Raw genomic sequence first — 25,234 nt, forward strand, 5'->3', positions numbered from 1 at the left:
TAAATTTTACCCACAGATTATAATATTTTATGCATGTATTTATATGTATTGGATTAATGTTTTTAATACCGTATGAAATCATCTTAGTCGTTATATCATGTTTTAAATTATGTTTTACGAGATTATTATGGTATAATATGTTTTCAAATATGTATTTTCCATGCATTCCCCATATGTCATTATACCAACAAAAAACGGGTTGTCATGGTTACAGCCAATCATAATAATAGAAGCATAGCATTATTTAAATACAAAAAAGGAGGAGTACATAACACCAACTAGGTGTATATTTACTTCATTTACACCTCTAACATATTAGGGCTTTAATCTCTTTGCTCTAACTAATCACTAACACTGTGATTATCCAGTGTTTACATTCCAATATCTGTTCCTGGTCACGTGTTACGAATAGGCCACTAGCATTGTGTATGCAGTGTGAGGCACCATGGGAAATGTAGTTCCCTGGCACGCACACAGGACGATAACATTGTAAGGACACAGTGTCTGCACTCGAGTGACCACTTCCGGTCACGCGTTACTCCTCTACAAATTAGAGAATAGTACTTCCGGTATGGCGCAAAGCACTACGGGAAATGTAGTTTCCCGGCGCGCACACAGAAGTAACTTTAATACAGGAATGTATTTGAGCATGCGCACGGGCCACTTCCGGTCGCGAGTGACCGGAAGTGAGGTCCAGAGGATTAGATAGGGTATAAAAGAGCATGGGAATGCAGGGAAATGCACTACAACCCCTGAGGAAGTCCCAAGAAAGCTGTTAAAGGGACGAAACGCGTTGGGCCAGCTTCCACTACCTCTCCAACTACTTGTATAACAGATAAGCCTATTATTGATTTTTAAATTGTACGATTCCATTGCTTATGTATGTGTGTGATTAAAACTTTGAAAAACTATATCACACTATTAGTTCCCTCTTTTTTCCTTCTTTGTTTTTTTCCATGAGAAAAAAACTTTCTCTATAGAGGTACCAGACTAGGTCAATGATCGCCTCATAGGAGCAGCATTCTTAAAAGGAGTGAGTCATTACCTTCCTTTTATTATTTTATTATTTTTTTAGCCACTGGGGTGTGATTCTGATTATCTATATTAGAAATCACAAGAAATATAGTGGTTTATAGAAACACTATAGGCACAGAGCACTTTATATATAAAAAAAACATTTTTTTTGGCACAATTATGGCACGAGTCACTTTATAACAGTAAGAGCATTCTTGCTGACACATCTTCCCTCTCTGCCTATGTAAATTGTGGTTCAACACCCCGCTGAGGGCGTTTACACATGGAGTAAGAAGACAAGGGGAGATGACCAATTAAAGATACCACTACAGGCACAATTTGATCATACTTCCGGTACGCATATAAATATCATTTTGGTTATACACAGATGGAAGTTTCCATACCCAAGCACTGAAGGCGCAGAGACTTTATTCCTATTTGAACATTTGTAATTGTGACTCAGCGAAATACGAGTCAATAAGAGAGTCTATACTGCAGCCCCTACACGTGGGAGTGCTGTTTGGAATTAACGTGAATGGTTATGCACGAATTTTTATGTATTTATTGTAAACGGTTTAGGTTTTAAGCGCTCATTATACACCTTTATTGTACATATATATATATGTGTGTGTGTGTGTGTGTGTGTGTATATGTATATATATACATATATATATATATATATATATATATATATATATATATAATATCCAGAAGTAAACTAGGGTTTTTTCAGGAGCCACTGGCTCTGGGAAGTAAAGCACTACCCAAGCTGCCTGGCAGGAGTATTCCTTGGATGTTACAGGCAGCTCTGTAGTAGCGCTACGGACTGTAGTGTGCTGTTACAGCCAACTTACGAACAAGCCACATGCAGGTGTCATGGGGCTAAAACGATACTGCTCGTACACCCCTAGTTATGGCCCTGCATGTTGGCATCTGTAACTGCAGTCAATGACTGCCAGGTCTTGCAGGGACTTTAGTTCCAAAACTATTTTTCATTTGGCTATACACTACTATCCCTACATCTACCACTTAAGTGGTGCGAGTAAGATCTCCAGTGCATCGCATTATGACAAGATGAAGCGTCACAGTGCATCTCCCTGTTACAGTGTCATCAGCCCAGCCTGGCACAGATGGTGCTAAAATCAACTTTTGCAGAGGTCTCTCACATCTTTAGTGGTAACTAGATAGAGAACACTGGTGCTGGTTACTTATTTACTTACTGGTGTACGCACTATAAAGAAATAAAAAAAGTCCTCTTTCTTATTTCAAAAACTTTACAAATATAGCTATAATCGTTAATTGAGGTTTACTGTGGCCAGATCAGAATACATTCATTCATATTTTGTTTTGCAACATTTATGGCATAATTGTGGCCTAATGTAAGACAGGCCCTGGGGGTGCTTCATCAGGGCCTTTATGTCCTATTTATATAGTATAGGTTAGGACAGCAGTCCTTTTGGACGCTACAGTGCCTAGTATATGAAGTGACTAGTTATAAAGTGGCATCTTAAAATTAATATCAGCGTTATACTGGCGTTAAACTGAAGGAAAACAGAAGGCAAACAACGAACCAACATTATTACAGAAGGACTGCCTTACAACCACAAAGCTCAGTGATCATTATGTGGCCTCTCCACACCTCTGCAATGAGACCTCCAGGACCAGGCTTAGCACCCCTGCGGCTGAGAACATCATGTCTAGACCCAGGCCTAACCCTTAACATAAGCAGGGAGCTATGGGGGGAGAGCACCAGGACCAGGCTCAGCAGGGACCTTTCCAGCGGACTTCAGTGTGCTCCCCACATTCTCATACCCACCGTCCTGCTCCCATGAGAACAGAACATTCATAGTTTTATCAAACTAATGCTGTTCTAATTTTTCCCCTTCCGTTGGTAATCTGCAAATGTTTTCCTAACATGTTTGTTTTTTTGTTTTTTTCTCTCTCTTCCACCCTACAGTGTGCCATGTGTAATGTGTACCTCCAGTTTTGCACACCCTGCCAGTGTGACCTACATAGTGCACCCCAGATGGTGGTCTCAGATGGTTCCTCCTCGAGCAAGATATTCTTCATGTGGATCTTTCCATACTACTACAACTACTACTACACAAGTGTCAGTTTTCCTATGTATGCATTGAGCCCTTATATGGCTCACCTCCCACAGTGTAACCTTCGTAATGCGCCCAACATGGCTGCCTCATCTGGTACATTAGTGGATGGGATGAAAAATACATGGACCTGATGGTTTTGTTGGGACCTACTCTGAGCGTTAAGATATTACAATCTCCCCATTTTGTGTCATCTCTTCTAGGAGTAGACTATTGCACCCAGGGTAATCCTTACCAAGATGGCTGCCTCATCCGGTACCTGTGAGGGTGGAATACACAACCCTTGGAAGTTGTTACCCAAAATGCCTACACCAATCCTGCATTATGCTTACTGTGTGCTCAAGGTTTTCTTTTTATTTCTGTGTGGTTGTCCATTGCTGTATTACTTAAATCTTCTGAATTATGTGAATTGTTTTTGATGTCTGTAAAGCGCCTTGAAGAGAGAGCGCTATATAAATAAAATGATTGTAATATTCTTCCTATAGACGAAGGCATCGGTATAAACGCTGCCATCTAATCATGCCCCAGTGACATCAGCGATTGTTAAGTGTTTCCTGGAAACTGTTAATGATGTGACAGGTGGACAACTTAATTTTCCAGTAAACGGCTGAGACACTTAGATATACATATGTATATAGTTGTAAAAGCTAATTACTTTTTATATAATGTGACTTCAGTTTGAAGTTTATTGTCCTTTAATTTCAATTTGAGTGGTTTATATCTTCTCTATGTAGCGAATGACTTTCCATCAGAAAAGCATCAAAGGGGGAAATACTTAATTGTTATAATGCCTATAGTGTCTGGTGTGCATCTGCTCACCTGTCATGGGTGAATGTACCGTAGCTAGGTTAAATGTTGCAAAGAACAGACTTGCACAGCGTACTCTGCACCGCGCCACAGTGATGGTGTCATGTAGAGATCAGGTGACTCATTACCGGTCTCTCTGAGCCATTTACAGAGCACCAAAGCTGGATAGAAACAGATACAGGGCAGAGTATAATACTGCTAGAGACATGTTCTGGCATAGCTACCACACCTTGGCCCTCATTCCGAGTTGATCGCTAGCTGCCGTTGTTCGCAGCGCAGCGATCAGGCTAAAAATCGGCACTTCTGCACATGCGGCTCAATGTGCACGCGCGACGTACTTTCACAAAAGCCGATGCAGTTTTACACAAGCTCTAGCGACGCTTTTCAGTCGCACTGCTGGCCGCAGAGTGATTGACAGGAAGTGGGTGTTTCTGGGAGGTAACTGACCGTTTTCGGGGAGTGTGTGTAAAAACGCAGGCGTGCCAGATAAAAACGCAGGAGTGGCTGGGGAAACGTAGGCATGGCTGGCCGAAAGCAGGGCGTGTTTGTGATGTCAAAACAGGAAATAAATAGTCTGAAGTGATCGCAAGCTAGGAGTAGGTCTCGAGCTGCTCAGAAACTGCACAATCTTTTTTTGTAGCAGTGACGCAATCCTTTCGTTCGCACTTCTGCTAAGCTAAGATACACTCCCAGAGGGCGGCGGCTTAGCGTTTGCACGGCTGCTAAAAGCAGCTAGCGAGCGAACAACTCGGAATGAGGGCCCTTGACCTATCTTGGAAAACCTTCACGGGTAAATGTTGATGGGCAAAACCATCTTCTTTTGCAAAGTTACCCATGGACCTGCCTTACAAACGGTCTCTGATAGCCTCTTCCTTTAGTACAGGGATGGGGAACCTTCGGCCCTCCAGCTGTTGTTGAACTACACATCCCAGCATGTCCTGCAACAGTTTTAGCATGGCAAAATAACAAAACTGTAGTAAGGCATGCTGGTATGTGTAGTTCAACAACAGCTGGAGGGCCAAAGCTTCCCCACCCCTGCTTTAGTATATGGAGATGATTAAAGGCCTAATTCAGCTCTGATCGCAGCAGCGAATTTGTTAGCTAATGGCCAAAACCTTGCGCACTGCGGGTGGTGGGTGGTGGTGGGGGGGGGGGGGGGGGCAGATATAACATGTGCAGAGAGAGTTAGATTTGGGTGGGGTGTGTTCAAACTGAAATCTAAATTGCAGTGTAAAAATAAAGCATCCAGTATCTACTCTGCACATAAACAAAATAACCCACCCAAATCTAACTCTCTCTGCAAAGATTATATCTGCCCCCCTGTAGTGCAACATGGTTCTGCCCATTAGCTACCAAATTTGCTGCTGCGATCAGATCTGAATAAGGCCCTAAATGCTGATCACTGCAATGCACCACAGTAGCTATCTGCTACAAGCATCCTCCACATGGAGGCCAAGAGGCTACGCTACACTCCATTATCAGGCACCTCATGGTTGGCATGACCCCAGAGTGACATCTGCCCAATGTCAATTTAGTAAATGAATTTGAATCCTCTCTTACTCTCTTCGGAGCACATCTTTATACCCTCAACTAGGCACTGAGCGCCTGCTTCAGTTAGGAAAAAGGCAAAAAAAAAAAAAAAAAAGAGGCAAATAAAAAGGAGCAATTTGCAGTGTTATAGCCATTTTCCTGATGAATAAAAGACCATTAAAACCCATGTTTCATATATCTAATGGAGAGATTCAGCACCACTTCACACCAAAACTTCCTCCTACTCTAGAAGATCTTTGCTTACCCGGTACTTGGAATGTGCCAGTCCATAGTCTCCAATTTTCACTGTCAAGTCAGCAGCCAAGAGGCAGTTCCGCAGAGCGAGGTCACTACGTATTAGACGGGAGATAAGCACCATTAGATAGACTGCAGGGAGTGTGGGATTTTTCTTTTGTACAGTACATTGCATTGTAAAAAACTTCCAAAATGCATGATGCAATATAGTGCACCTGGGCCGGGTCAGGGTCTTTAATTATACAACCACATGATTTTTTTTATATATTATATATACACACACATACATACATACATACATACATACATACATACATACTCGACATATCAGGCAAATAACACCCAAACAAACAATTCCAGAACCATGCCATCCAATGGGTTGGGGATGGAATCCCGGCGGATGGGATCCCAGTGTCAGTATACAGACACCAGGCTCCCGGCAGTCAGAATGCTGACAGGTGGGCGCTTGAATGCCCCTTGCGGGCTCGGTAGCTCGCTGCACTCACCACAGGTTCTATTCCCACTCTATGGGTGTCGTGGACACCCACAAGTGGGTATAGCCCTGGCGCAGCTGTCGGCAGTCAGGATCCCGGCGTCGGTATTCTGACTGACGGAATCCTGACCACCGGGATATTAACTACATCCCCATCCAATCATTTCCCTGTCAGATTCCACAGACTGGAACTCAGTGAAAGGGGAGTGAAATGGTAGAGGCTAAACAGTGGCGGAATTTGAACACATTTGGGATACACACAGAAATACTAGGAGACAGTGATACACACAAAGATATACTATGGGTGGCATGTAGTTAACAGCAGTTAGCATGAGTTCAGGGCTGGTGCAATCATTAGACAACATTAAATGGCCCTGCATAGTGTCAACCTTTTTTAATAAGTGACTTCCCATTACTAATTTTTTTTTCCTTGCAATGTTTCCACATTGAGCTCCATAGAAACGGGTGCGGATCATAGGGTCGACAGTCATTAGGTCGACCACTATTGGTCGACAGTGACTAGGTCGACACCTGAAATAGGTAAAAACACAATCATTATGTCGACATGGAAAAGGTCGACACGGAAAAGGTCGAGATGAGTTTTTCACCTTTTTTTTTGGGTGTCTTTTTCTTCGTAAAGTGACCGGGAACCCCAATTAGTGCACTGTATCCCCCTCGCATGGCTCACTTTGCTCGCCATGCTTCGGGCAAGGTTACTATTCCCTATCGTAGTCTTCATGGATCATAAAGTAAAAAAAAAAATGAATGAAAAAAAATGTGGAAAACTCTTGTCGACCTTTTTCCATGTCGACATATAGACCATGTCGACCTAATGCATGTTGAACAATAGTGGTCGACCTAAAGACTGGATCCCCATAGAAACACTGAATTTGACAGCAAATAAGAACCACTTGACCCATCTAGTCTGCTCAAATACAAGCACACACTAGGGTTAATTTTTGTCAGGAAGCCAATTAACCTACCAGTATATTTTTGCATTGTGGAGGAAAACCGGGGCACCTGGAGGAAACCCATGTAAGTACAAGGAAAATATATATACTCCACAGTTAGGGCCATGGTGGGAACCGAACCCATGACCTCAGTGCTGTGAGGCAGTAATACTAACCATTACACCATCCTACAAGGCTAATGATATGTATTATGAAGCTCTAGTCAGTCTTATGAAGGCTGCAGGACTATGTGATGAGCAAACAGTAGATAAAGCAGTATTAATAATTTTGTTTTTAGGGAACGAAACAACATCATTCATTGTTCATCACGATCATTTCCTACATGTGGGGAACTATTCAGTTTGTCTTACATACAGTAACCCTATATGCATAGACACTAATGACTTACAGATATAAGAGCTACTACAATGTTCTGCTTGTGTAAGTGACCGGTACACTTATTTGACATCATACTGGCCTGCTTTTTTCTTCTACCCTCTGGTGTTCCACTGTGGCGTGGCCGCATAATCAAAGAACACCCCACCCCATGATGCAATGCCACAAATCATGGCATCATGCAGAAGGGGCAGTGCTACAATGACACAATTGGTAATTGCAACATAACGCCTCACACTCCATCCCAGCTCCACTTCAAAAATTTGGGAGTCACCGGACATACTGGGAGAGTCGGCAAGGATGCTTACCATTAGAGGAGGGTCAGCAAGTACGCTTACCATTAGAGGAGGGTCGGCAATTACGCTTACCATTAGAGGAGGGTCGGCAATTACGCTTACCATTAGAGGAGTGTCGGCAAGTATGCTTACCAGTAGAGGAGTGTCGTCAAGTATGCTTACCATTAGAGGAGTGTCGGCAAGTATGCTTACCATTAGAGGAGGGTCGGGAAGTATGCCTTGGTATTTAAATGAGCAATGGGTAAGAGGGTTTGTATTTAATAATTTAAATGAACTTGAGATACCTTGCCTTGTGTGGTGATGTTCCAGACTGCTGCTCCCCCACATCAGTGCTGCGCTGAATAGTAAATATCTTACTCCAGCTGTCACCGACATAGGGGAGCAGCAGCTGGGAACATCACAGACATCCCGGAGACATCCCCATCCTCACCCACCTAAGACATGATTAGATGGTAGTAGTGTCCTACTCTGACCAGGGTACAATCTGTGTTTGTGAAGGTTTCCTCGCGTGCTATGGTTTTCTCCGACAATCCAAATGCAGACTGGTAGATAATTGGCAATCAAATGGGATCTTAAAACCCACTTCTTTACCAAACCCAGCCAAATCTCATCTTAATCCTCTGTCCTATGCTTAGTCTACCCCATCTGTGTCATCCCTGTCTGTCTGCCCCTCCCCTTTAGAATGTAAGCTCTCACGAGTAGGGCCCTCCTCCCTCATGTGCTTATCGTTTTTCATACTTTAACAATCCTCAACTGCCCAAATCCTGCAGTTTTTGGCCACCTTGATACTTATCTCAGTGTCATCTACTGATGTAGTTATGCTTAGTTACCCTGTACTTGTCCTATATTATCTTCACCTGTAAGTCATTGTTTTCCTGTTTTGATTATGTGCATTTGTACATTGTAATTGGGCGCTGCAGAACCCTTGTGGCGCCATATAAATAAAGGATAATAATAATTGGTTTCTGTGACTATTTCTGTCTGTGCTTTAAACAACTGAGAACAATAAGCTGGAGCAGGGATTGATATGAGCCATTAAACACTCACTAAAGTGGCAGACAACGTATTGGCACTCTACAAATAACTGGTTAGTAACAAAAATAATAAATCTTAAAAATAAAACCCGCACAAAGGTCAGATAGGGTCTGTTATTACTAATATACAAAGGCAGATGGGCTAAGTAGTTCTTATCTGAGGTCACACTGGGTCACTAGGCTTCCTGCGCTTAATCTGTATTATTGTGAAAGACCCCAGTATATGGTGCATCAGCTGCCATCAGTTTGTACCAGCGGTGTATCAGGCATGCTGTGGATCTGTCCTGTGCCATACAACCTGATTATATCAGGTGCATGACAGATTATTTATCACGCTGACAGTGAACCAGTACTGAAGTGGTGCTGTGAACCCTCTATAGTCTAACAGTTGCTTTCCTAATGGTCAGCAACCTGTGTGAGGTCAAATCAAATCCAGCATCTCCCATACAGTGTATAACAGATACCTGCATTTGATACACTCATATACTCTGTATAATTTACTATTTATGAACATATGCAGGTAACTTATCTGTGATTTTTACTGCATTGCTTGACTTCCAGTGATTTCCTGTAGCTTCAGTCTCTACAGAGGAGTCTGAACATGCATGTGGGAAATATGCCCAATGTTCTACATACAATTGCATCTCAGATTTACATTTTGCAAAATAATACATCAAATGCAATATAATATTAGCTGAATAATTGACATGACATAACTGGAATATTTATATATGTCCACTATCCTCTCTTTAATTCCTCTGCAGCATGTTTTCATATCACGAGTGAGGAGCTTCTTTAAAAGAGCAGACACAGAGTGACTGACAGTTTGGCAATGTTGTTTTGTAGAAATGCATTGGGGCTAATTTGCTTCAAGTAGATGAGCAACACAAAACACTTTATATCCAGATAATCAATGTTGTATCTGTACACTAATGGACACTGACGATTGTCAGATCTAATATTTACATATATGTCAAATGATATACAGCCTAATGAGTGCCCCAGTAGTCCTTTGACTGTTTCCTAGAAGCTGCTGCTATCAGTCATGTGACCCGCTGTGCTCCATTGAGTGCCTCACTGAACTGGGCAGCATGCAGATGCTGAATAGGGATACATATACGCTTGTCCAACATTCGTAGTGTCGACATGCTGGAGATCAGCGCCAGGATATCAAGAAAGTTAAAATAACTGTAAACATGCGGGGGAAGCAGTATGTTTACAGTTATACTGCCGAGAACTTTAACTACTTTAAGCAGACTTTTTACAGTTTGTATACTGGCGCTAGTATACTAGTGCTGACTTCCTGCATGTCAACATTGATATGCAGACTGTGTGACATACTGCCCAGCTCCAAGAAAAGCTCAGAAGAGATGGCTGACTGCAGGTTCACACAAAGGGTCATGTGAACAGTACATAAAATGGTGTAGGGGAAAGTAGGGTAAGATGAGCCAGTGGAGGTAAGGTGACCCACCCTGTATTTAGGCACCTGTACACTTGTCATGTGACCATAAATTCAGGAAACACCCATCATTTCTACCTGGCTGTGATGTAGAGAAGCACATGGTAACGTGGTATGTTATCTTCACAAGAAACAATTTTCTTGTCAAAGTAAGTTTTCTTCATGCCAGGTATAATGATTTATGTCAAAAGAAATGTATCCAGGCCTAAACATATAAATCATACAGGGTGGTAATTTGCCACTGTATAAAACCATGTGACTCATTTAGATTACGATTAGCCTAAATTACCAAACTTGGTAGTTCTTTCCAAAATGGAGGCTGTGGGCTAAATTGAGCCACCTTAAAATTGTGGCCAACAAAGTGAGTGCATCGCATCTTAGAAGAATCCAGGGGAACACTGGCAAAGAGACACCCACTTTTGCATTCAAGGAAAATTACGCGCCATTATTTCAGCAAAGGGGGAGATTTATCAAAGCTTGGAGAAAGTACCAACCAATCAGTTCCTGTCATTTAAAAAAAAAAAAAAAATGATCCTGCAATCTGACAGAAGCTGATTTGTTTTGTACTTTCCCTCTCAGCTTTCTCTCACTCCAAGCTTTGGTAAATCTCCCCCAAAGTGATTTGCTGAAGAAGCCACCTCAACACGCTGGAGGAACAGCAAGGAAGGTGCAACACTTCATACTTCCCTGCAACATTGATGATGGGTGGAATGTTGAATAGTTGTTGAAATGCAGAACATATGATGTATGAACATTTTTAATTGAATGATAAAACTTTATTTGGCTAGATTCTTATTGTTTAACGTTGCCTTTAAGAAAATAAATAATACTATATAGAAAAGGAAAATACATTTCGAATGACAGGACGCATTCCAAATAAAAGGAAGATGTTTTAATGTAATTTCCGTATAAGTTTTCCTTGCCTAGGGGACGCAATAGCTAAAAATGAGCTCATCTTACCCCACTCTTTCTTGCAAGTGTGTGTGTGTGTGTGTGTGTGTGTGTGTGTGTGTGTGTGTGTGTGTGTGTGTGTGTGTATGTGTGTATGTATGTTAATAAAGATAAGCGAGAAAAAATAATTACCTAAAAAAATAAAAATAAAATAAGCTGAAAAATTAATCTCATGTCTTTGTGGTAAGTAAAATGTGTTTCTAGGAAGAAAAAAAAAAACACAATAAAAAACCCACAACTTTTATACTACCATAAAATGGAGGAGATATACTGTATTAAAGGGAGAGGAAGGAAGGCCTTATGGCAGCAGAGAAGCTGCAGAACACAGCAGACTGATTGCACACAAATGATGAGCATCGCTGGGCAAAGTCGCGCTGCCGTCCAAGACACCGGGAGCAGTGAGTGCCGCCTGCAACAAAATCACTGATGCTGGAGCCTACATGTCCCACTCATTCAGCATCAGGATATTGTTCCAGGGGACAAACCAAGAGGTGTCCACAGATGCACAAGAGATAATACTGAGTCTAGGAGAAGGCTGTGGAAAGCATACAAATGGGAGACAAACAAGGAAAACACAACAACATGTAAAATAATAGATTGTGAACTGTGTTGCGCAAGAGATGTGATAAACACATGATCTAAAGCAAGCATGGGTGTCCATTGGTATACATTTTAGCAGAGAAGAGACAAATAACAAAAGCAGTTCTTAAGGTGATCATTACACACACATAAAAAGAAAATAGGTGGGGTGATACAGTACAGCACAAAGTCTGCTCATTTCCATATAACGTATAGTACACAATATCTAACCTGTGAGTATAATTATTCTTGTGCAGGTGGAGCAGCCCGCAGCACATCTCACAACCCATCCTTTGCAGGGTCAGGGGGTCAGGCGCTGTGGACTCCGTAGCCGCACAGCTCTGCAGATATCCTTTCAGGTCCCCCTGCACACAAAAACTTACATTATGAAATCTGTCTAAACAAATGACATTTACTGTAAACTAGTCTGATTTAGCCGTGACTTAATACTAAACCCCTGAGAACACATTAAATCTACTCCATAGGCAAAGCAGGACATGCGTAACACAGAGTAAAATTATTCTGATCACTTTTCACATGTGTATATACATGTTTCATATCTATTTTACGTGCAGAATTTAAAGGCAAGTAACCCAACCTCCCCCCTTTCACTTAGCCTAGAAGAAACATTTGAGGACGAACACAAAATATTCTAATTTCTAGGCTTTTTCTAACTTTAATAAAAGTTCTGACATTTTTGCTTGGGTAGTGGACCATTTGTCCCATAGTCCCTTTTTTCAGTTTTATTTATAGTTTGTTAAACATCCCAAAATACAAAAAGTCTTTTGGTAAAAACCAGGGACTATAGTAATTTTGTATGGCTTCATGTCACTCGGAGTATGGCCAAGTCTGGATGATCGAAAAATGACAGACATACCTTTAAGTTTGGTCATAGTCTATTTAGAGCAACAGCATAATTATGGTAAGAACATTTTTGAAGTTAAAGTGCATTTAATTGTTTTGCAGTTTAAAACTCTTAATATATATGTGCTCTGGTAATTGTCTTGAGATATACCTTTTATACATTCATGTAGTTTTCATTCTTTAAAGATCAAATAAGCCCTCAAAAATGTTTTTATATGCCGTTCCGTCCCTGTCACAACAGTATGGTTTGATCAGAAAATCATTCAGTTGTTGCCTTTTTGTGTCGACAACGCCCCCAAATAAAAAAATCACCGACTTGCAGCAACAATTAAACTGCAGAAATACAAGCAGTTTCATTCCTACAGAACTCTAAGGAAGATGTAATATAAAAGGTTTCCCTGTAAACTATTCCCAGACAAAACCAAACAGTCATTTGCATATTATTACCCACAATTGTTAGCTGCTTGAATACTTTGGTTTCTTCTGGGAATAGCTTGCTTTCAAACATGCTGCAGGTTAGGTTTAGGCACAACCGGGAGGGTTAGGGGGCCGTTGGGATGCCGTGGATGGTATTCTGTCTGTTGGCATCCCGTCAGCCGGCATTTCAAACCCAATTAACAGTTACCCTGCTCTCTACTCTGAAGAACTTTCCAAGTTCCTACTATGTTTAATCAAACAGATTTACTTAATTTGCAGTACTAGCAATACATGTCACAATTTGTTCAATGTTGTGTTAATTGCTATATAAGCAAATGGATCAAGATCACTGTAGCTATTTAGCAAGACACACCTAGATTTTCAGAAACACGAACACTGGTTACATAAGACGCTAAAGGCTCTCGTTAAGCAATCAGATCTTGGCACATTGTAGTGGCCTCTACATCACTGTGTGCCTATGCACTGCACTCACCAGTGGGCAGAACTCCATGACCAGGAGGTAGGGGGTGATCTCAGCACACTGAGCCAGACACTGCAGCAGGTTGGGGTGCTGGAGTACTCTGAGAAGAGATAGAAGGTACAACCATACAGTGTGATCTTGCTCCACTATAATCATGGTGCTACAAAACAGTGATCATATGTAAGAAATAAGGCAAGTTTTCCTCAGACCCACATACTGTACCACAGACCAGACTGGACATACTCCTATACTTTCTAAGATACAGAGGTCCCCAGTACTCACTTGTATAGTGGGGGTACTTTGCCGGTTTGCCAGTCAGTGAGTAAATATACTGACAACCAGTTAAAGCAGTGGTTCTCAAACTGTGTGCCGTGGCACCTTGGGGTGTCGCGGGACACTTGCAGGGGTGCCTCAGGTTGGTGGTCCAATTCACATTATTTATTGTCAATGGAATAAGCAAAACCAGTGCTCGTGGCTGCCAATCATAATATATGTGGACAAACAGAAACAAATCCTAACCCTCATCACATAATTGATGACATATAAAAATAATTTACTTAATTTAATATTTTTTTCTACATTTCACAATAAAAATCTTTTAATTCCGATACTCTAGGGTGCCTTGATTCAAAAAAGTTTGGGAACCACTAAGTGAAAGAAAAAAAATAAAACCATTGTTTCATCCAGCAATGACAAAAAAGGAATAATATCTCGTCCTCCGGTGGGATCGGTATGGGACTCCGGTGGTCAGAAGTCTGACCCCAGGTACCCGGCAGCGAGCACAGTGTGTCAGCTCGCTATGCTACGGGCCTGGTGACGAATACTATTATATTCCCCCTCAGGTGGTGGTGTGGACCTCCACCCGAGTGGGAATACCGGGATTGGGTCAGGATTCCGACCGCCGGGATTTCTCCATCTGTCAGGATTCCGGCATCAGTATCCTGAACGCCGGGATCCCGAAAGCCGATAATTTAACCGCATACCCTCCTGGCACTACATTGGTAAACACAAAGGCATTAATTATTTGAATTGCGTAGATTATGAAGAACTGAAAACCTTATTTACAATATTGGATGTCCTTTTTGTTTTATTACAGGACATGTATTGTTCTATTATAATAATATGGCAGCAGAAAAACGCACCTACAGTACAGTAAGGAGAATTTGAAGCATTGAGCTAAAGTGCTGGTTTTGATTGCAGCCTCATTTACCTTTTGTACCTCACGGACAATGTACAACCCTGGGGTTTGGGTTGGTAATGGCACTGTTTTTCCATGATAGCTTTTGATCTGTGTGATGTACTACAAGCTATGGCAACATGCTGGGATTTGCAGTTCCACAATAACTGCAGGGTACCCACCTCAAATTACCCAATTATTTCTCTCAGCTTGGCAGATGCTGAATTAGTGAGTTGTGTTGATAACAAGAACTTAAACCACTTTGAACACTGCAGCCTTAAAAAAGCAAAACTCAGTACAAAGGATTCCTACCGCAGTCTACACAACACCCCAATCTTCCTCCAGATGCACTAAACAGATAGACATTGAAAATGTATGTGAAACTGAACCCAATTTCCTATAGGCCTCTTTTTTTCAGGATCAGAAAATCTGAACTATTGGAATAAATGACAGTCTACAGTATATACACACACCTTACATCTATCTTTTATCACAGACAAGTCAAACTATGGGGCTTATTCAGTACGGATTGCTAATTCTGCAGGCAGAGGCGTTCGCAGCCAATGCGATCTCTGCTAGTGCACGCACAGGTCGGGACCTGCGCCTGTGCATTGTCACCTGGAAAAGAGGTTATTGCGGTCGCATTGATTAGTGATGCGACCTGAATAACCGCCTAAGTCAGAAAGAGCAGCAAGGATTACTCAACCTTATATGTTTGGTTATATCCTGCAGTCGTAAGAAAATAACAAAGTGACCTGATGCATGTAGGTATCTGGTATGAATATGGTATCCCTAAAACAAAAAGGAGTGTTGATTATATCCCTTTCACACCAAACTTCTAACCCAGCTTATAGCTGGGGCAACCCGGGTCCAGGTTTGGTGTGAAAGGTTCTGCCCGGGTTGTGTTACCCATGAATCCGACCCTGGTAGCTACCAGTGTTGAATCCGGAACTGACCCGGATAGCCTGCGGTGTGATTGGTGTAACCCGGGTCACACAAAGTGTGCAGAGCGCCGGATCACCAGCGCTAGCAGATTATGCCATCTCCAAGCCCTGGCAAAGGCAAGATCCGGCAATAACCTGGGTCCAGGTGTGGTGTGAACGCAGTTTCAAGCGTCTGGACATTGCTTGAAAGTGGTCAACAACCCAGGCCGGACCCGGATTTTCTGGTGTGAAAGGGGTATTACTGATTTTCACAGCTAAAGGCGGTGGTTCCCTGGACCAGCAACGGTCATTCAGTCACAAAATAATAGCAACAATTCCTCACCTTGGTCTCAGTAACTAAAGCTGGGTACAGACTATATAATTTTGCCAAATGATGCTAACTACTATGCCAATCTCGAACGACCAAAAAGATCCCGAAAATGTCTGATGAGCGGCGTACACACTACACAATAATTATTTTGTTCCAAACGATCCTCTTTATTCCTTATCATCTTGCAGAAATAGTGTCACGGTCAGATAATTGTATTTTCAGATGGAAAATGCTAATTATAATACTGGCTAGACTAATGTACAATACAGGAAGAGGAGGAACAATACTCGCCATTAGGATATTGCTCTCAGATTGTGTAGAGCAGGGCTGGCCAAACCGGTCCTCGAGATCTACCAACAGTTCATGTTTTCCAGGCCTCCTGGAGATCTGTAGAATTGTCAGTTGGGAATGAATGCAGCACATCTTAATTGGTAATGACTACACCTGTGCACTAGCTAGGTGGTCTGGAAAATGTGAACTGTTGGTAGATCTTGAGGACTGGTTTGGCCAGCCCTGGTGTAGAGGCTTGGTTTATACTCTGCTGCTACACACTACTATTGCTAATGCTGATTCTAGCCTTGTTATTATACCTGTGTAATGGATCATGTACAATCTGTTGCTACCTACTGTATGTGGTTGCTACAGTGAGCTTCCTGCAAACTCACAAGAAGAGGGAGGAAGATTCTTATCCATAGGAACTGCTGGACCACAGACGGTCTACTGGGGCAAAAGTCCATGTCCCATATGCCCCTATTGCACCAGATTCGAGAAAATAATCCTGATGACTACAGGAATTTCCTGTGAATGGATGATCCCACCTTTCAGGAGCTGCTGCGACTGGTCACTCCATACATCAGCATGCCCTGCAACAGTATCAGCATGGCCAAATAGCAAAACTATTGCAGGGCATGCTGGTATGTGTAGTTCAGCAACAGCTGGAGGGCCAACGGTTCCCCACTCCTGCCATACATAGAGAGAGGTGTCTGTTCAAACAAATGGACAGATGCAGCCTTAAACAAAGTGTGCCTACTACACATCACCATGTGAGGGCAGAAACCTGTCACAGGCCATCCTAATGGGCAGAAGTGCAGGAGGATGCTACAGGTGTCTGGGTAAGCCATTTCAGCAATACTTCGCCACAGGTGGGCACACTCACTTGGGGTGATATATAGTAGATGGCACATTGTTATCACTCCTGCAGTCAGCAAGCGCTACATCCGGGGAAGGCAGCATGCAGCACTCCATCTGTCATGAAACTATTCATCCCAGCATGCCCTGCCATGGCACATGTTGCTGCGATAGGCAAGCTGGCATGTGTAGTCCCATGGCAAATAGGTTGCAATACGGGGGAATACGTTCAACCCAGCCAACAAGAGGCAATTCTGGCTATTCCCCCCCCCAAAAAAAATAAATAAATAAAAAGATAAAAACAAATATGGTGGTGTGTATGTATATACAGTGGTGTCTCAAGGGTTTTGCGTGGCGTGCGGGCCTAACCCATGTGTTATCCTTCCAGTCCAGACATCAAAATGCCAACTCTATTGCAGTGACAGGAGCCAGGTGCTGCAGAGTGACATTATCCTGCAGCACTCTGCTCCTGCCACTAAGAAGGATCCGGCAGTGCAGCAAGAATCTCTGGAGGAAACTTAAACTACCTCTGTGTAGAGCAGACATGTCCAAACTGCGGCCCTCCAGCTGTTGTGAAACTACACATCCCAGCATGCCCTGACACAGCTTTAGCATTCTCCGACAGCAAAACTGTGTCAGGGCATGCTGGGATATGTAGTTTCACAACAGCTGGAGGGCCGCAGTTTGGACATGCCTGGTGTAGAGCAATGGGAGGAATCCTGCAAGGCCACGTCCCCTTTAGTGATGTCAGCAGGGCTCCCATAGGCCACACCCACTGCCAGGGAAACCACACTCTTGGCTGCTTCGGCTGTATTTTATATGTACAGGCTGGTGGGTCAGGATCAGGCAGACTCACTGAGATTCAGCTAACTGCAGCATAAGATGTTGGTACGCGGCTGCTCGCTGTGATTCAGAATCAGCAATCACAGACGACTGCCATCTGAGATTGAGCTTTCTTTATCCATGGTCTAGAAGCATTGGGTGAACAGTCACTTGCTACAGTACAGGCTCAGCAGTACCAGATGGAAGCCGTCCTGTCTTCTGTTGCAGGTACCAGCGGAGCTCCCGGGGACCCCGCTGCTAAACTGCAGTTGAAGATCGGGCAGTACGGATGGTGTAATGGTTAGCATTGCCGCCTCACGGCACTGGGGTCATAGGTTCAATTCTCACCATGGCCCTAACTGTGTGTAGTTTGTATATTCTCCCCGTACTTGCGTGTGTTTCCTTTGGGTACTCCGGTTTCCACCCACAATACAAAAATATACTGGTGAGTTAATAGGGTCCCAACAAAAAAATTAACCCTAGCGTGAATGTGTGCGCGTTTACTTGTGGTGGGGAATATAGATTGTAAGTTTCACTGGGGCAGGGACTGATGTGAATGGCCAAATACTCTCTGTAAAGCGCTGCGGAATATGTGTGCGCTATATAAATAACTGGTAATAATAATAATAAATCAATCCATCAATCAATCAATCAATCAATCAATCATCGTCATCATCAATTTAAGTTGTTTGCAGTGTGATATTTGTGAGCAATAGTAGGCAGTCATAGGTTAGATTTGTGGGGGATGTAGAGACTACTGCACCTATGCAGAAAGTCATGAATAAGTGCACACAGTGAATATATGGAAGATCAACATGTGTGGTGTAAACTTAAAGATAGTAAGTACACTGTGGTAAGAAGGCCATAATTACGGTGTATAAAGTTTTGATTTCTTCATATACTATATAATCACATTACTACAGTGATTTCCAGCACATATTTATTTTCGAATGCCCGGAGATCCCTTTTAAATAATATACTGTATAATACAATGTAATTAAAATAAATGAAGTGTTTATACTTAAAGATAGCAACACAAAATGACTAGAACCCACACAGTTTCAAAGAGAATTACGTCTTTGGCACCAATATAGTTATTTCTCCATGGTAACCGAATTTTGAATGGATACAGAGCTCATTACAATGTGTTTATAAAGCAGACAGATACCCTGCACTAAAATGGTCTATTAAAATGTTTCTTAAACTTGGTCTTCAGAACCGCTAACAGTTCAGGTCTTCAAGGTGTCAGTATTGGAGGAGTGACTGTTACAATCTTTGACACGGGCAGATTTTCCAGAAAGGCAGGTGTCCAGGATATGTGTTGGGTGGTAATGGGGGTTTATCTGTAAAATAACATTTTGGATAGACACTCTTCAAATATGCAACATGTCCCACTTTTTGTGGATAATATAAAAATGCTGCTTGGAGGGTGGGTGAGTGTTCTCTATCTTTGACCTTTAATAGGGAGATACGGAGCAATGGAGTGGTGTTTAAATATTTGAGGTGTAACAAATGTTTTGTAGAGGAATATACAGAGGCACAACAAACGAGGTTACATCAATTTTGGAACAGAATAACCGATATACTATGCTTTTCTACTTGAACTTTTTGACTCATATCATAGGTCTTTTTGACAACACATGGTCTACACATGCAGCAATTCCAAAATTTTCAGCATTAAAAATATGTAATTATTCTTTAACAAGTGACCTACAAAGACTCATCGATGAATGGCTGCATTACAGCCCACTGCTAAATTAAATCCTACAAGCTGGATCAGTCATAAATCCAAATTTTCACTCTTCGATTTCCAGATAACACTTCCTTGAGGGAACTGTGCCCACAGGATTTTATTTATGTAGTAATAAGTAGCTTAATGCCCAGTTATGTATAACTGACTCATGTTTTGCCCAGTAATTGGTGTCCTACAGCAGTCAGTGCCATGCCTGCCATTAGACAAAGTGAATAATGTCATTGTGCTTCTAAGACTCTCACTGCAGGTGTTGACTGCCGTGCCACAATTTTTTAGAAGTCTACCCTCTGGGACAAGAGGCCACCCTGGCCTTTTCCTCAATAACCTCGTTATCTTCCAGATCTAGTATCTCTATCGTTACGGAAATGGGAGACAGGCTGTCCATGGAAGTCTGACCATTATCAGCTGCTGTGTTACCTGGGTTGGGTGGGCTGAGGAGACAGGTAATATGTCCAGTAAATATTGGAAAGCATCAGATTACAGTCCAAGGATGTCTTAACACATTGGGTGTTAACTAATAATGCATTTATCGCAGTGAAACGCGGCACCCAATCATCTGCCTGGTGCAAATTTCACAATCAAGCATGATTGGTTGCTCCGCTTGAGTACAAATGAGTACTACAATAATATGTAATGATACACTAAATATAGAACATATGGCTGAAATGGTCATTGTGTTCTGCAATTTTTATGAAAAAGTATAATTTGCCATCTTGTTCTACTGAAATCTTTTATATACCTAAGCAATCTACACAGCTAATATATTCTAGTCCTATCCAATTACATCCCCACTGTATTGGCCACATATATCCTCAAATATTTTCTCTTTTTCCACTTTCTCATCCTCCTGACCCCAGGCCAACATCACTGGGTTACTATATCATACAGCCATCCAAGAACCTTTGCAATCTGGTGGATCATTACGCAATAGATAGCACCTATCCTTGTGTATCAATGCCTATTTCCCTAGTTTGTAAGCTTGTGAGTCAGGCCCTTCTACCTCTATGGCTGTTTGTTTTTACCCAGTTTTGTTTTATCATTGTTGTTTCCAGTTGTAAAGCGCAACGGAATTTGCTTTGCCAAATAAGAAACTGTTAAAAAATAATACAAGCACATATATGCACAAGAGAATTCTATTGGCCATCTTTGAGGTTACACCCCATGCCCTGATGTGTCCATAGCTCATGCTCCACTACACAGGCTCTCATAACCAGGGCTCTCAGATGTTGTAGGAACCATTATCATGTGGCCTTACACTGGGCTATCTGACCCAGACGCATTGTAAATATATTTTTGTATTTTAATCACACCTATCACTTACATAGCACCTATGTGCACTTACTAATTTCTTCATTTTCACCTGTGTGCTGCCCTGGGGTGGCCAGCCTGTGCCGGAATATTGGGTCCCGCGCCCCAGACACATACCTAGTGTTAGGGACCCCCAGTGAAACAGAGATGCCTTGCGGATCGGCCTGGGGGCTTAGCCCTATATTTGCACATACTGTATAAGCAACCTAGATCTCTGTATATTTTAATATTATGTAGTGTTATTTTTCACTCAGTGTGCATTAGGGATACCAAAATGTTTTTTCTTACTCAGAATTACCCCTCCCTTTTAGCACCTGAGCGACATCATTATTTTGATTGAGCAGCTTGCCAGCAAATGTGTATTGCAGTAGAAAGCCTGGCTGGGCCCATGTACTTTTCAGGGGTATGTGGTCTAATCACAGGAGGCGTGGCCATGCACCCTTCAAAAAAAAGAATACAGAAAAAATAAGATTTTAAACCTACCGGTAAATCTTTTTCTCCTAGTCCGTAGAGGATGCTGGGGACTCCGTAAGTACCATGGGGTATAGACGGGCTCCGCAGGAGACATAGGCACTATAAAGAACTTTTAATATGGGTGTGCACTGGCTCCTCCCTCTATGCCCCTCCTCCAGACCTCAGTTAGAGAACTGTGCCCAAAGGAGATGGACAATATGAGGAAAGGATTTTGTTAATCCAAGGGCAAGATTCATACCAGCCCACACCAATCATACCATATAACCTGGAATATACGCAACCAGTTAACAGTATGAACAAAAAAACAGTATCAGTTAAAGACCAATTCCAACTGTAACATAACCCTTATGTAAGCAACAACTATATACAAGTCTTGCAGATTTAGTCCGCACTGGGACGGGCGCCCAGCATCCTCTACGGACTAGGAGAAAAAGATTTACCGGTAGGTTTAAAATCTTATTTTCTCTTACGTCCTAGAGGATGCTGGGGACTCCGTAAGGACCATGGGGTTTATAGCAAAGCTCCCAACCGGGCGGGAGAGTGCGGATGACTCTGCAGCACCGACTGAGCAAACGCAAGGTCCTCATCAGCCAGGGTATCAAACTTGTAGAATTTTGCAAAAGTGTTTGAACCTGACCAAGTAGATGCTCGACAAAGCTGTAATGCCGAGACGCCCCGGGCAGCCGCCCAAGAAGAGCCCACCTTCCTAGTGGAATGGTCCTTTACCGAATTTGGTAACGGCAATCCAGCCGTAGAATGAACCTGCTGAATCGAGTTACAGATCCAGCGAGCAATAGTCTGCTTAGAAGCCGGAGCGCCAACCTTGTTTGCTGCAAACAGGACAAACAGAACCTCTGTTTTCCTAACCCTAGCCGCCCTGGCTACATAAATATTTAAGGCCCTGACTACATCCAGGGACTTGGAGTCCTCCAAGTTCCCCGTAGCCACAGGCACCACAATAGGTTGGTTCATGCGAAAAGACGAAACCACCTTAGGTAGAAATTGAGGACGAGTCCTCCATTCCGCTCTATCCACCTGGAAAATCAGATAGGGGCTCTTGTGAGACAAAGCCGCTAATTCGGACACCCGCCTTGCAGATGCCAAGGCCAATAACATGACCACTTTCCAAGTGAGAAATTTCAATTCAACTGTTTGAAAAGGCTCAAACCAGTGCGATTTAAAGAACTGTAACACTACGTTAAGGTCCCATGGTGCCACCGGGGGCACAAAAGGAGGCTGGATGTGTAGCACTCCCCTTACAAAAGTTTGGACTTCTGGGAGAGAAGCCAATTCCTTCTGGAAGAATATAGACAGGGCCGAAATCTGCACCTTAATGGAGCCTAACTTTAGGCCCATATCCACTCCTGTCTGTAGAAAGTGGAGAAAACGGCCCAAGTGGAAACTCCGTAGGAGCATTCCTGGCTTTACACCAAGATACAAACTTTCTCCACATAGGGTGATAATGTTTCGCCGTCACTTCCTTCCTAGCCTTTATCAGAGTAGTGATGACTTCTTCCGGAATACCCTTCTCCGCTAGGATTCGGTGTTAAACCGCCATGCTGTCAAACTTAACCGCGGTAAGTCTTGGAACACGCAGGGCCCCTGCTGCAACAGGTCCTCTCTCAGGAAGAGGCCACGGATCTTCTGTGGGCATCCCCTGAAGATCTGAATACCAGGCCCTTCGAGGCCAATCTGGAACAATGAGTATTGTCTGCACTCTTGTTCGTCTTATGATTCTCAATATTTTTGAGATGAGAGGCAGAGGAGGGAACACATAGACCGACTGAAACACCCATGGGTGTCACCAGGGCGTCCACCGCTACTGCTTGAGGTTCCCTTGACCTGGCGCAATACCTCCAAAGCTTCTTGTTGAGGCGTGATGCCATCATGACTATTTGAGGAAGCTCCCAACGACTTGCTATCTCTGCAAAAACTTCTTGATGAAGTCCCCACTCTCCTGGATGGAGATCGTGTCTGCTGAGGAAGACTGCTTCCCAGTTGTCCACTCCCGGAATGAATATCGCTGACAGAGCGCTTACGTGATTTTCTGCCCACCGCAGAATCCTGGTGGCTTCCGCCATTGCCACTCTGCTCTTTGTACCGCCTTGGCGGTTTACATGAGCCACAGCTGTGACGTTGTCTGATTGAATCAGAACCGGTAGGTCGCGAAGAAGATTCTCCGCTTGTCGTAGGCCATTGTGAACGGCCCTTAATTCCAGTATGTAGATGTGTAGGCAAGCCTCCTGGCTTGACCACCGTCCCTGAAAATTCCTTCCTTGTGTGACTGCTCCCCATCCTCGGAGGCTCACGTCCGTGGTCACCAGGACCCAGTCCTGAATGCCGAACCTGCGACCTTCTAGAAGATGAGCACTCTGCAGCCACCACAGGAGAGACACCCTGGCCCTGGGGAACAGGGTTATCTTCTGATGTATTGGAAGGTGAGACCCGGACCACTTGTCCAGAAGGTCCCACTGAAAAGTCCTCGCCTGAAACCTAGCGAAGGGGATGGCCTCGTAGGTCGCCACCATTTTCTCCAGTACTCGAGTGCATTGATGGACTGACACTCTTTTGTTTTAACAGGTCTCTGACCCTATTCTGGAGTTCCTGGGCTTTTTCCATTGGGAGAAAACCCCTCTTCTGTTCTGTGTCCAGAATCATGCCTAAGAAAGACAGCCGAGTTGTTGAAACCAACTGTGACTTTGGTAGAGTTAGAATCCAGCCATGTTGCTGCAGCACTCTCAGTGAGAACGACACGCTTTTCTGCAACTGTTCCTTTGATCTCGCTTTTATCAGGAGATCGTCCAAGTACGGGATAATTGTGACTCCTTGCCTGCGCAGGAGTACCATCACTTCCGCCATTACCTTGGTGAAAACCCTTGGGGCCGTGGAAAGCCCAAACGGCAACATCTGAAATTGGAAATGACAGGCCTGTACAGCGAATCTCAGGTACGCTTGATGAGGAGGATAAATGGGGACATGAAGGTATGCATCCCTTATGTCTAGTGACACCATAAAATCCCCCCCTTCCAGGCTGTAGATCACTGCCCTGAGCGATTCCATCTTGCACTTGAACCTTTTTAAGTACAGGTTCAGGGATTTTAAGTTGAGAATGGGTCTGACCGAGCCATCTGGTTTCGGTTGTCCCAAATAGGGTTGAATAGTACCCTTTTCCCTGTTGCATTAAGGGAACCCTAATATTCACTTGCTGTAGACACAGCTTTCGAATTGCATCCCACACTATCTCCCTCTCTGGAGGATACGGTGGTAAAGACGATTGGAAGAATCGGCAGGGAGGCACATCTTTGAATTCCAGCTTGTAACCTTGGGACACAATTACCATCACCCAAGGATCCACATTCAACCGAACCCAGACGTGGCTGAAGAGTCGAAGACGTGCCCCCACCGGAGCGGACTCCCTCAGTGGAGCCCCAGTGTCATGCGGTGGATTTAGTAGAAGCCGGGGAGGACTTTTGTTCCTGGGAACTGGCCGTAGCAGGCATTCTTTTTCCCTCTACCCATACCTCTGGCGAGGAAGGAAGAGCCCCGACCTCTTCTGGACTTATGCGACAGAGAGGACTGCATCTGATACTGCGGCGTTTTCTTTTGCTGTGGGGGAACATAAGGCAAAAAAAGGTAGATTTACCCACGGTAGCTGTTGAAACCAGGTTCGCGAGACCTTCCCCAATT

At 43.3% G+C, this 25,234-nt stretch overlaps 1 protein-coding gene across 1 annotated transcript in view; it reads right to left on the reverse strand.

Moving 5' to 3' along the window:
• AATK (apoptosis associated tyrosine kinase) overlaps positions 1–25,234 on the reverse strand; it is a 299,299-nt gene that overhangs the window by 75,144 nt on the left and 198,921 nt on the right. The window contains 3 exon segments of the mRNA XM_063961095.1: positions 5,722–5,806; positions 12,101–12,234; positions 13,644–13,731. Of these exon segments, the coding sequence (XP_063817165.1) occupies positions 5,722–5,806; positions 12,101–12,234; positions 13,644–13,731 (307 nt within the window).

The sequence above is a fragment of the Pseudophryne corroboree genome, chromosome 3 (assembly GCF_028390025.1).
Source record: "Pseudophryne corroboree isolate aPseCor3 chromosome 3, aPseCor3.hap2, whole genome shotgun sequence".
NCBI classification, from domain to species: Eukaryota; Metazoa; Chordata; class Amphibia; order Anura; family Myobatrachidae; genus Pseudophryne; species Pseudophryne corroboree.